Here is a 14,176-nt window from a genome sequence, read left to right as displayed (position 1 = left end):
TTTTTTTGCCTGTTCAGTTGACAGAGTAGCCAACTTCTCATCTTACAAACATTCACTGATCTTCAGGAGCGTTCGGGATCCTTCATCCTTGTCTAGACAGTATCATGTCCATAAGCAGGACTTGCAGTATAAGATTTCCTAAATTAAATTTGCTGTGTTTCTTGCTGTTTTCCCCTCCTCCCACTTGCAATGCCTATACACAAAGATCCCGTGATGGTGTTTGTGCTATATTAATCACCCAACACATGCTCTACCTTTAGATTTTGATTGCCTTCACATTTGGAAAATTAATGACTGGAAAAGTTAAGGAAATTTGTCCTTCAGGTATACTGCAAGTGATATTCCTTGGAACTACCTTATGCGCAGATGTCTAGCTGTCATTCTCGATCAAATACAGCAAATAACAAGTGCCAGGCTGCATTTCTACTTACTGGGGAGATGTTAGCAGAACTGTTAGAATACTAAACAGAGCTGGGAACGAATATCAAAATTAGGATAATGCATACAGATTGCCTTATCTCTGATCCAAGAAAATCTTTAAGTATATTTAGGGGCAATTTTATCCTGATGGCACCTGCAAGGAATTTTTGAAGTCTTCTGAGGAGCTTTGTGACCCCAGACTGAGAACTCCGTACAGCAATTAGAAATTAACTGAAATACCCAGACATACTGAAATAGGAATCCTTTTTTTCCCCAATTACATAAAAGCTATTATTACATTGGTTACATAAACATTTTAACTGAGGAAAACATTGGATAATTGAAGACATTCTCCCCCAGCACCAGTTAACCACCACTCCTAGCACAGCAAGAGTGAAATTAACTCAAAGTGTTCATACTGTAAAGCTGCTTCTGCATGTGGATGATACTGTGTTCTCCTTTCAATCCATTTCTCAAAGAAAGAAAACATCTAAGACTACTCTGAAGTTCACCTTTTGTTACACAGTTACATACATTATCTTTCTCTCCAATACCTTTCATCAGCGTCAAGAGACTATCCCACAAGAAATCAGATAAAAAGGACGCTGAGTAATTTCTCTGTGCTTAACTAGCAAGAGCAAGGATACCTTGACTTCATCTTTGCTGAGAAACAGAACATATTCTGAACTGCAGAAGGGCTGCACAGCTGATCAGCCACTATTCAACCTGCAACGTGTTGCTAAACTGTTTGGTTTTGTTTTTTTTTTTTTTCCTAAAAACCAGTCTTCTCTCTGGAATTAACATGCAAAAAGATTCCAACATTCACTACTTTTTTTCAAAAGCAAAACAGAAATGAAAGTTTTTACCTGCTGCACATGCTCACCTAAAGAAGAGAATAAAATGACTGTGCTTAGCTGCTCCCGACCCACTGCTGCAGTTGGATTTATTCTGCAGAAAGATGGAAACCAGGCGACATGGAAGGAGCAGCCCCGTTGCTGTCCTGCACACACCATCACACCGGTGTCTCTGAGCAAAGCGTGACAAGGCCATAAGCCTGCTGCCGGTCCTGGGTGATGTCAGGGCCTCTCTGCGCTCCTGGGGGTGCCAGCTGAGATGAGCTAGGGAATTAACTCCTAGCTGGTAGGATTGGGATGGGTATGGAATCACTCTGAGCCCAAACCAGAGATCTAGAGAGCAACTGTTCGAGATTGGGTGGGCAGGGGGAGGGAAGAGCCGTGTGTGAGAAAAAAAGAAGTCTCCATTTTCCTTTTGCAAACCACAGCTAGATATGGCTACAGTAACAGATCTATTCTGTACCAGTGCCTCCAGCTCCCCCACAGCAATGAGCTGGTTCAGCAGAGCCCAGCTGCTGCAGATCACCAGATTCTGTCTCAGTGAGACAGAAACAGAGATCACTATCAGGTGAAAGGCAGCAGCAGAAGGTTACAGCAGACTGCATCAGGATTCAAGGATACAAACGCCTGCAGAGCGCAGTAAATGGTGCAGCAGTTCGGTGAGTGCTGAGGCAGCATTTTTCTCCAGGCAGAGACAGGGAGCTGTGGTCCAGGGCCTCGTTTATGTCATGAGCTATTTAAGAAAGAAGTTAATTGAAGTATATAAATACTGAAGGGTATTATATCAAGCCCAACCTAGATCAAGTTACAGAAGAGCATTCAAAAATCATGTAAAAGTTCGTAGGAAACTTCCCAACTACAAGAATCCACGAGACAAATTCTCAGGAAATTATTAGATATTATCTTACACTAAAAATACTAAAAATGGATGTGGAGAGGAAAGGTAGAAAGAGCACAAATTCACCCAAATGGGTCACAACTTTTTCCTAAAACTCTATCAGCATCTTTTAGAGATGAGACCATCGCCAACTAACAGCTGAAAGTAGAATTAAACCATAATTCTGCCCTCTTTCCTTTTAATTACATGCTACTTATGTAAAAAGTTAATGTAAAGCATTTTTAGAAGCATTTTCAGTAGTGTCCTCTGACAAACTCTAGTCTCATTCTTCCATTACTTGTCCTAAGCAAATACACTTTTCCTCTCTGCCACCCTTTACTGCCCCTACCAAAGCCAGAAATGGCATTTATGGGCATTGCCACCCCTGTGGTGTGAGCAGACTGGAGAACACGAGGGCACATCTCTTTCTGTTCCAGTCATTTGCGATGTGAGGAGTATTTGAGTGCAGACAGAAAACCATGTCTGAGAAACTAAGAGCAACAAGGCTAAACAAAAAGACAAAAGAAAAAAAAAAAACAAAAAAATCCAGAAGAAAGAAGGAAGAACGTAGTGTGCACTATAGGAAAGGAAAGATGCTGAGGTGAAGCAGAGCAAGGGAATTACCATATACAACTCTCACAGTAAGAGCAAGTAGAAGTGCTTTCTTACTCTGGTACCATTTCCTTTCAGGGCACACAGCATGAGTACACCCCTGCACTGTACTAAGGTGAAAGAAATACAGCTACGTAACATCAAGAGAAATTTATAGACATTTGTATCTGTTCAACTCTGGGCGCCGGGTGCGCAGCATCCCTCTGTTAAGGCAGTGCCTCAGCCCAAGGGTTACACTACAGATGCTGTCTGTGCCTACGCTGCAGAAACTCTGTAAAAGCAGTTCAACTTCTATCATCTCTTCGGGCAAATTTTGTCTCATTTTTGTGAGAAGATCAGAAGCCCACAGGAAAGCACCGTCCCACACTTCTGTGGCACATGAAGTTATAGCAAAAACAGGAGGAGAAAACACTACGCTTCATATTTAACTTGTACTCTGCCCTCCTCTTGCCTTGAAACAATGGCTTTTGGCTCCCTTTTATTTTTTCACTTACTCTACAGAGTATCATATAAACTCTATTATGCCATAGACACTCCCCGAGAAGCAGAAGGTGGGTAGGAAGCTTGCCTTCGAGCCCACGCTGCTGATGCACCAGGATTCACGCAGCCTCATGCCCCACCGAGGCTAACTGCAGGCCTGCAAAAGCACAGCCTTAGCTGACTCAGTCTCAAGATACTGCTGTGAGGATTATTTCAAATGTATGCCCCTCGCACAGGCCTCCAACTAAGGGAGGCACATACAGAATTATCAGCAATATTTTTCCTTCAACCCTTCTCCTTCGAATCAATAATTCAAATCCATTACCTTAGACAGTAAATTTCGTCAGCATGCCATGGTGCATCACAATCACTGCTATTCTGCAGAACATCTTTATAGAGAAAGCTCCTGCACAAAGTTAGGGAAAAGCCAATGTTCATCTTTGGCATAAAACAGTCCATTTACAGAAAATCCAAGGACACCAGTTCAGCTAAGCCTCATGTGAAGTACGAGATCATCGGACTAAGGTCACAAAGCGTTGGTTCTCTTCAGGACAGATTATTTTTTGCAATTAAGCAGCTAGAAATATATTTGAGAAAGAAAGAGTATTCCTGAAGATTTTATCTGTTTGCAACTCAGAGTGAATTCATAAATCTTGGCTGGGCTTTATGTTCACTGGAAAGCACATATAATCCAATCCAGTCCTTACACAGATCTCAGGCAGCCAACATCCTTCGGAAAAAAATGACACATGCAAAAAATCATAAATCTTGAATAACTCTTTAAATAAAAGGCAAGTAGATTGTCTCACTGAAATGAAGTTAGACTGCAGTCACTTGCCATTTTTGTTTATTCTCCGTAAGCAGTAAAACAAAGTCATTCACTTTATGAACAGCAACCTTACCTTCGCAGAAGAAATGAGCTGAACCTTTTTTATGTGATAAAAAAGAAGCCAATATAAATTGAAGCCCCATTTGATTTCAATGTCAAGACGACAAACAAGCAGACTTAAAGGGAAAAGTAGAGGATAATGTCCAATATTCATTTAACTGAACAGGCCAATGATGCAGCAGGTTCAGGCACTGACATTTCTTATACTGATAAAAATAATTTCATGTAAGCTGAATGCCAGAGACTTGATTTACTTCAAATGAATACTTACAGGCTTCGATATGGTTCAGTAAAGCACTGTAGCTACAAGGAACATTCATTTATAAATATTTCTACGAATATAGGCTTATCAAAAAAACGGATTGGTTTATGTTCATAGTTAGTGTAAAGCTGAAAAACAAAGCAATGGAACAACATGCTAAGCAAGACTTGGTTATTCTTACAAAGCATTACTCTCTGTCAATACTCTTGTTTGCAGTTTATGTAATCTTGCTCTTAGGAAGTGAATAAAGGCACAGCAGTGAACGAGTTCATGCACAGAAGCAAGTTTCAACATTGGTGAACAATGCTGAAAGGCAGTGAAACTTAGATGTGGCTTCAGTCATCCAAAACTAGCCAAAAAGATGCTCAAACTGTAAGGGGGGTGCCTGCTGTTTCACTCACTGACAGACATACAGGTTAACACAAGAACATTTGGCAAATTGTATTGACCATTATAAAAAAAATCAAAAACTCAATGAAAATGTTACGTAAAGTCTGCTTTAAATCTGAAACCGAAGCAAACAACAGCCAAAAAAATAACCAAATAAGTCTCTATAACCTGGTAATGCCACAATCCAGTCACCAGCATTCAGTATGGACATTTTCAGACTGCTGGTTGATTAGGCTTTACCTGATCCACAGGGAGTGCTATGCATTATCTTCTCTAGAAAACGTAGGAAAGTAAAGTACTCTAAACGTCGGGAAACGAGTTTGCAGGTGAAGCAAATTTATTGTTGGAACTGTTGAATTCAGGGGGTATTTAAATCAACAACCACACACTTCATGAAAATCCAGCTAATATGTAGGAACAAATCCAGGGAACCCTTTAAGTCCAAAGCTATTGTCACAGGGTATATGCATCACAGAGCCTTGCAGGTAACTCATGGTTTAGAAAATCAAAGATGCTCTCTGCAGAAGGGCAGGCAGAGAACAGCATCACTGAGGTACTAGGCCCATTTCTTCCAGGCAAATTACTGCATAGATATCTAGGGTTAAGGAGTCGGGCATGTTTCCAAACAGCTTTTACAATATTGTAAGATAACAATGAAAATACATTGTATTTGAAACCAAAGAGCAGCATATAAGACATGCACTGGTAGAAAACATCCTGTGTGCGATCTGAGATGCTAGAAGTACCATACACAACTTGGATGTTAATCTGAAAGCATACTAATTTAATTTGATTTCATTTTTGTGGAAAAAAGTCTACACGGTCTTATTCATAAAAATGGAATTCTCAACATTCAGCTGTGGTGGGTATAACACTGACATAGACAGTCTTCATGTTCAGGTTCTTCATGGAGATGTCCTTTGTGATCTCTGAACCAAAAAGAAGAAAAAGAAATACAGAAGACAGTTAGTGCTCCTTCCTACAGGTAAAACCATCGATGCATTTTTTTCTTTACTCACAGTCCTACTGGTTCAGTCGAAATGGGACACGGACAGAAACTGCCTAGCTCCAATTCCCTCCTGCTGTAACACTGTACATTGAAGCAGGAGTCGCTGCACGTCAGGCACAGCCCTGCAGGAGTTCAAGGTACTGCTCCAGGTTAAAGAATTGTTTCAGAAAGCATGTCAGCCCACAGCTCCCAGCTTCGATCCCGCACAGAACAGCATCTATCCAGAAAACTGTTTCATAATACAATAATAAAAAGTCAACAGCACAGCGCAATGCGCTGAAAACCACAGTCCCTTATAAACATAATGTAATGGCCAATATAGGGCAGATCAGAGATCCATCTCCTCTAGCAACCTATCGCTACATGTTTATGGAGGGGTACAAGGAGATGCGTGCATTAACTTGACTTCTAATGTAAAGCAAGGACTGCAGTAGCATTTGCAATAAACTATCTTGTCAAAAATGCCTGAAGAGTTTTAAACCATACCAGTTTTACCAGAATTTAAGTCATTTCATACACTTTGGAGCAATAATGGGACGAAGACTCAACCATAAACCTCTTTTATGGATGTAGTGCGTTTCTATTGTGATTATTTAGGAAACACAAATTGTAACACTGTCGTGCAGCGAAAGAAATAATGCCTTGCAACTGAAAAGCTGGTGAAAACTGGAAACTTCTTGCCACCATGCAGAGAGCATTTCTTTTTCCAAAAGCGAGAAGCTTGCTAGCTCAGTATTTCCCAACACCCACCAGCTGTAAGCAAACTACACCAATAACAGAGCAGCATGCTTTTGTTCCAAAGCTGTACCTCCCAGTATTCAAAACAACCCGAGTAACAAATATACCAGAGATCTCTTTACTAAGAAACTTCAAAGTGGTAACCACAAATACTAGAAACCAAAGCAAAAGAAATTCAGGGGGTTACTGTGCAGCTCTGCACATTAGAATCGCTACAGACAACGTAAGCAAATAAAAGATAATTTTAAATTTTGGCACTGGTGCTAGCACAAGTGACAGATTAGTAACATACAGAATATTTGGGTGTTTTCAGTGGAAACAATTTCGCAGCGTACTGCACTGTGTCATGGTACTGATGTCTGATATTCATCCTGCTCTAGCTTGGGCTCACCTCCAGCTGACAAAGACCAAGGCACTGTGTGTGGTGGGGGGAGGCAAATCTAAGAAGTGCATCTACAGAAATAATGCAAAAGCAGTTCAATTTTCAGCAACACAGTGTCCAGCTGGACACTGCTTCTAGAAATGGCAGCACCAAGTTTTGTTTCCATATAACAATAGGAACATTTCTTCTAACATTATGGTCCCCATCTTTTCTTGAAAAGCATTTCGTAGACTAAGCAGATACAGCCTGCAACAAACTTCAAATGCTATCAATTAAATAATTGAGAAGTCCATATGGATCCTGACAGCACCATTTTAAAGAGCTCTCTTGGAGTGGAGTGCTCTGCTTCAAGCAGCCCAACGCCCATCTACAGAGCTAAGAGGTAAAACCCAATCCAGAAATTAGGGCTTTATTCCCTCACTGACATCCCTCTACTTCTCATGGAATTTTTATAGCAGTATGTAGAAAAAGTCACTTTGGTCTGTAGAAGCAAACTATGAACTTGGTCTCGATGTTGTTTTCCTTTGTTGTTGTTTAAACCAGAGCATGATGGCCAAGTTGCATGGTAGAAGTGAAAAACAAACACCACAAATCCTGAGAAGTGACACATTACACGAAGTCGCTACTTTCAGCGTTATTTAAGACAACAATTACTGTTAGAAACTGGAAACATGATTCATCAGGATGATGTAATGACATCCTATTTTCTGTGCTAATCCCTCTAGAGAAAGGCTCTGCAGTTAGCATGTTAGAACGTACTGCCCCTGCACCGTATGTCTTCAGAGCTACCTGCAACTTCGCTGCTTCAATCTTATGAATAAGCAATGCTCACCACTTGGACGTCTGGTTGGACTCCATCTTTGTAGGTCCCTTCCAACTGAACTATTCAAATTTCTAATTCGAACAATGTTTTTCCAGTATTCCAAAACTGGAGAGTGGAACAGATCTACTTCTGAAAAGCTGGCAGGCTTTGTGCAATAAGGAGCAGATGCCCGCGTCACGTACCTGACAGCGTTTATAAAGGTAGTGTTTTCAAAACTGATCACTCATTTTCCTTTAAGTGATTTTTTTTTTCTCTTTTTGAGAAGGCTTTTAAATCAGATTTTCTACTTACAGCTCATTCTCACTGAATGATTCCAATGGCTAACAGCAAACCTATTTTTATTACCATCTATTCCCTTTAGAGTAAACCAGCAAAAGACACCAGTTTTTTATTTTCAGAACTAAGACAGAGGGATGTATTGATAAAAACATAAGGGATTACAAAACAACGACTATCTATGCAATTATTAACAGAACTAATGTTTTCCAGAGGCATCAAAAACAATTGGTTCTATAAGCAGCATTTATCAGGTAAAAAAACCATCAACATAATCACAGAATGGCTTAGGTTGGAGGGTACCTTAAAGATCATCCAGCCCCACTCCTGCCATGGGCTGGCTGCCCCCCAGCTCAGGCTGCCCCGGGCCCCTCCATGGCCTGGGGCACCTGCAGGGATGGGCACCCACAGCTCTTGGCAGCAGTGTCAGCGCCTCACTGCCCTCTGAGTGAAGAATTTACCCCTAACATCTCACCTAGATCCCTCCTCTTTTAGTTTAAAGCCATTCCCCCCTTGTCTTGTCACTATCATACTGTGTAAAAAGTCACTCTCCCTCCTGCTGGTAAGCTCCCTTCAAGCACTGCAAGGCTGCAGTGAGGTCTCCCCGGAGCCTTCTCTTGCTGCACACCCCCAGCCCTCTCAGCCTTTCCTCACAGAAGAGGTGCTCCAGCTCTTAGTTTATCTTGAGGGCCAAGATGATCAATGACCATTTCAGTACTTATACCATAAAAAAATTATGAGAAAAGCTGCACTGTGAGAATTACATCTAAGGTAACAGAAGCATAACTATATTGCACAAGCATGTGTTAGCTACAAAAATAAACCTCCAGGACCAAATTCTCTGTCAAGCCTCAAAATGATCAGATGATGAGTTATTTTAGCCTTTGAAGACTCAAAAATGATCCTTCAAATCAGCATGAATTATCAGTTTATACAATATTTAAACCTTAAATAGTTCCGCAGGATTGAGACTACAAATTGTGACAGTGACTCCACTGATTTCCCTTTTTGGCAAAGGTATTTTAAAAATCCTTACTTAAACTGATCCTTAATGGCTATTTATTTTCCTGTTTTGTCAGTTACTTCACTCTTTAAAAGCTAGAAACTTTTATACAACAGTTATTTTTGCATCTTAACTAAATCAAATGCTGCTGTGAACTCATTTGCCCTCTAACAACGATAGGAAAAGAAAATCAAGAATTAAGTGCAGCATAAGCACCAGCTACATTCCTAGTCTGCCAGGTTGTACAAATAAATACATCTTTGGTTTATGCAACTAAAGTGTCATTTATATACTCCAGTTCTTACACCTTGTGCTGTTCCCACTACAGTCTTCACTTGTTTGTTACCTCACTCAGCACATTTTACTTAGCATTAGCTCAAACTATCACTAGAAAGTTTTTATCAGCATTAGAGATCCACTTACGAAAATGGCTTTGAATAAACAGATTACAGGTCACATGAGATACTACTAATAATTAAACAACAAAAGCCAACAACGAAACACGCTTTACTTGAACTGAGTCTAATTTTAAATCTCATCAAGTCATTTGAAGAGTGATTCTAGTTTTAGCAGCTACACTCCTACCACCCTTATCTCCTGCCAGGTATCTTCTAAGATTTGAAAACTAGTTAAAATAAGATGTTTAACTTCTGGGAAGGTATCCTGACATGGTAAGTTAACCTTAAGTATTAGGTATCCTTCCCAAACACCTTGTAAATCACGTCACTGTGATCAAATGGAAATATAATATTCTTTATCCGAGTTCATCCTAAATCATATTTTCCCAAGTCTACAGAAATACCCTGGTTTTGTTTATTTGCGTTACCATGTAGTTTCCAACCCATTCTTCCTGTCAAGTGAAGTGCCTTGACTTTTTCCACAAGCCAGGAATGTTTAAGCCTCATCACCTGACTGTGTTTTTGGAAGATTCTTTAATATTTCAGTATGTAACTGTGACTAAAGCTTTCTATTTCCCAGGTGTTCTGAGTGAAATACAGCTGCCGTGCCCAGTCTAGTCTGACCTACACAAACTAATCTGAGGTAGAACTGATCCTGTGATAGTTTCCCCTCCCACCACCCTCTTTCTGAAAGGAAATTTAAAAATGCATCTACAGTAACATGAGTGTTACAGGACAAATTTGAGAAGGTTCTTGAAAATATTCACTCTTCAGATATGCTCAATTCTAGAATAAGATTCACTGAGTCACAGCAGGATGCAACTACCATTTCCATTGCCGACAGACCTTTCTATTTCAAAAGAAAGAAACCTGCAACAGCTAAGCTAGCTCTTGGCCATTTTGTAGGGGAAAACATTACAACTCTGAACAAGGAAACATTTGTGTGGGATTTTATTAAATAGATCAGGGAATTACTTGGCAAAATTAAGAACTAGTGTACAAACAGTATGCATTTAGTGATTAAATTAGATCTTGATTAAGGGGTTACATTGATTGCTTCTCAGCAAAAATTTCCAAATACCCTTTCAGGAAGCAAACTAAAAGTTTGTGCTTACCCTGAGTTTCTGCTTCATCCAGGAACAATTTTAGCCTCCTGCTTCTGAGCCCAAAAACTTTTGCTGTTTCATGTAGCAGACCGCGGTACGTTAATCCATTCTGACCGACAGGGTTTTCCATTAGAAGAGTTCCCACTGTTCCTTTCTGACACTCTAAACAAGATAAGAAGTTCAATAGTTATTTATGGAGAATCATGTTACTTCATTTATCTCAGTAAATTGAAATTTAGGACTTGTTCTTACATTTCTACTCTCTCCTTGTAGTCCTCTGTAACTAACCATATAAGCTTACCTACAGATATTCACTAAAAAACTTCATGGATTACAGGATCAGAAGTGTAAATATTATTGACAGTTTGACAAACAGAAGAAAACCTTGCAAAATTCCTTACCGTGGTCAACTGGATAACATGAAGTATTTCAACAAGGCACGCAAACCACTAACAACTACAGAAACTCAGAAAGCACATTCTGATGACCAAAACTCCAGTTAAAAAACACTTTTTGTCCTGGGTAGGTTCCCAGTAGCATCTGTAGGAATCCACATGGACAGACAGACCAGAAAGGACTCAGACAAGAGCTGAGACTGAGTGGGTTTCCAGGTACACTTTTTTTTCCCCCAATGAGAGGTTTCAAAATGGAAGCAGCCTAGTAGATTAGCAGCTGGGAAACAATTCCATGCACGCATCTACGCTCCAAGACCAGGCTGATAATACAATTCCTCTGGCTTTTAAATAGCAATAAGATGTTTTACGGGCTGTTTACAATGTCTAGGTGAAGAGCTGACTCCTCCTTCACCTTTCCATTCGTTTCAGTTTTAGACTCAGTCTTTTAAAATAAACAGGTGAGCTGATTGTCAGAAGTAGGAATGCAACACAGAAGAGCTCTTCTTTAAATGCTAGTCCTCATCTGAAACCAGCTCTCTTCTCTCTTTCAGAAAAAATATAGAGAAAAGCTAAATACAGACACTGCTTATTAGAAAGTACGCAGTAAACACAAAACCACCATGTACAAATGAACATGTATGTACGTATCTTCATCACTAAGAGATGGTGCCCAAACCTTCTATCACAAAAACCTCAGCCTTTATGCAAGGAGAGATCAGCATCCAACATACCTTGTGGTTTTGCATTTACTAACTGCAAGTTGATATACTGGCAGAGAAGAGCATCAGGAGAGTTGATGAGAGCAGGTGCTGACCCCGTTGTCACATGCAGAGTCTTTCCACTGAGACTAAGCAAGTCAGTTTTGTTTATCAGTTCTGAAAAAGAAAATGAGACTGGTCAGGCTATCACAAGGGATGCCGAGGTCCAGCTTTCACTTCATTAGCAGACAGTAAGCCTTTCTAACCACTGGCTCCAGCGTGGAAGCCTTTCCCTCTTTGCAATTACTTGTTGAAGATCTCCAGTCTCCAGTCTGACAAACTGAATTTACCCAGAAATAGGTATTTATTAATAATGCAGAGTACCAAATCTGCTACGGAAATTAGTTCCTACAACCCACTTCTTACGCACATAAATATGTGACATGACTACTTAATGCAATAAAAATAAATAACTTAAAATAAGCAAGAAATTATTTACTTAAGCCAACCATTTCTATCTCATTAAATTATGACCGATGATCTTCTCCTCTCCCATGACTTCACTAGCTGAAGCAGCACTGGACACACAACCAGGCAACATCAGGACATCTCTCACATTAAACTCCAGATGACAGTATGTGTAAGATCAGTAGCAGCTGGCTATATCATAAATAATGCCCTTTGCATTAATATTTGTGCTTAACATCAACAGTTATGATTCAGTAGATGACTCCAGACATGAATATTTAGGAAATGGTGGACAATCAGACTCAAAGTGGGACTTGTATTTGAAAGGATTCTAGAAGCAACACCAGCATGAAAGCACGCAGATGAGAAACTCATGAGGTACGTAAACATGCCTATCTACACAGAGGTGGAAAAAAACCCTGCTGATGGCCACAAAACTGGAGACAGAAATAACATCATATTGCAACTACTGAGAACCCCAAAGATCAAATCTAGGAAGACTTCCTGAATTTAATTTTTTTGCCTGTGTATACAGTGCAGGCACATGTCCTCTCCTTGCAGCAGGTTCTCTTTCCACATCAGTGCTATCTGCATGTCACAGAGACTCGTTTTCCATCAGTTCATCTAAATGAATTTAAGATGGACTGAAATGGCACTTATTTTTATTAACAAGGATGTTTATAATTTTAAAAATGCAAAAAAAAGAGGTAAAGAGCGATCACAGGGGATATGCTTTAAAAATTCTGCCAGCTGCCTGAGAAAGTGCAATGAAGTGTGGAAGGTTTATGAGACTGCCCTAGAGAAGAAAGCAACGAAGGTTTCCCACTTCTCCCCTCAGAATGCATCTAAGAAGGAAATCGGCTAAAAAAAAAAAACAAAAACAAAACAACACAAAACAACACATTCCCAGGTTTTGCAGTGTCTACATAGCAATAAATATTTTATAAGTAAATCTCTGGTATTTTACATAACACAAAATCCCTAGTCTTTGAAAATCATCCCATACACAGGAGGGGCTTAGCTTTTGGTTTTACTTGCAGGACAGCAAGAAAAAAGTGGAAAATAAAAAACAATCTTGTTTTAGAAAAGGAGCCAGCAACACGTTTTCCCTAGCACAGCTCTAAAGCAGCACTGCTTGCCATTTACATCCAATTACTAGGTAATAGGTATGAGACCGCACTAGTGAGCGGGGTGCTTGACAGAGCAAGAGCCACAGCCCACGTAACTCACAGCTCAGCCTCACACAGTTGCAGTGATCTGTGCAGGTCAACAGGGCACAAGCTACAGAAACTGTGATTTGCACATTTAATGAGCCTAGCATTTTGCATTACAGGATCACTGACATTTTCACAAAGACGATCTCATGTACAGTGCTATCAATAGACTCTGTTCGTATAACCCTCTAATAACAGTAATAAGCAGTCAGGCACATCATTTTTTCATATATAAAGTTACACTTGATAACAAGCAGATATTGGAAGTGCTCATCAATATTAAAACCACTTCTGAAGTCAAATCTCAGCTGCAGGAAGAACTAAGTGCTAACGCTCTCTATAGGTTCCTTACAGTCCCACGGTCTACTAAAAATTCAAGAGAAACATCTTTTTGTACTCGTGGCCAAAAAACAATGCTAAGAATAGAATTTAAACAATAAGCCACATGAAAATCATACAGAAAATAAAACAGTCTAAGAAGTCTGGGGGGAATTTTTTTTTTTTTTTGCCTTGGCTCTGCTCCCTTCTCTGAAACCCCTCAATGACTTGCAGCTTCTTGTAGCCTAAGAAAGAAACAGATTCATTGCAAATAGGTCTTTTTCAATACAGGCTACTTCCATGAAAGCTGAGCGCAACCCAAAGCATTCACAGCAAGAAGCATGTAACATTTTCGGCTACCTAGAGCAAAAAAAAAAAACCCACAGAAAACTGTTTTTACAATCTGATTTGAACACACTCTCTTTACTTTAAATGACTGAAGTAGTAAAATGACTTTTTTTTTTCCCTGAAGATCAGTACAAATCCCAGAACCTCGCTCAGTGTTGATGCATTTTGAGTAACTGCGCAAATTCACTGCTGGGGAGGAAATGTTTATCCCATTAT

At 39.9% G+C, this 14,176-nt stretch overlaps 1 protein-coding gene across 2 annotated transcripts in view; it reads right to left on the bottom strand.

The window, feature by feature from the left end:
• The window catches only part of IARS (isoleucyl-tRNA synthetase), a 93,308-nt gene continuing 84,229 nt past the window's right edge, over window positions 5,098–14,176 (bottom strand). For both annotated transcript variants that reach the window (XM_021409841.1, XM_021409842.1), the window contains exons 33-35: window positions 11,646–11,789; window positions 10,529–10,681; window positions 5,098–5,713 (exon numbers count right to left, since the gene is read on the bottom strand). In XM_021409841.1, the coding sequence (XP_021265516.1) occupies window positions 5,631–5,713; window positions 10,529–10,681; window positions 11,646–11,789 (380 nt within the window). In that variant the 3' untranslated portion in view covers window positions 5,098–5,630. The remainder of the gene's footprint in view (window positions 5,714–10,528; window positions 10,682–11,645; window positions 11,790–14,176) is intronic.

The sequence above is a fragment of the Numida meleagris genome, chromosome 11 (genome assembly GCF_002078875.1).
Source record: "Numida meleagris isolate 19003 breed g44 Domestic line chromosome 11, NumMel1.0, whole genome shotgun sequence".
NCBI lineage: Eukaryota > Metazoa > Chordata > Aves > Galliformes > Numididae > Numida > Numida meleagris.
This window is presented reverse-complemented; position numbering and strand designations above follow the sequence as displayed.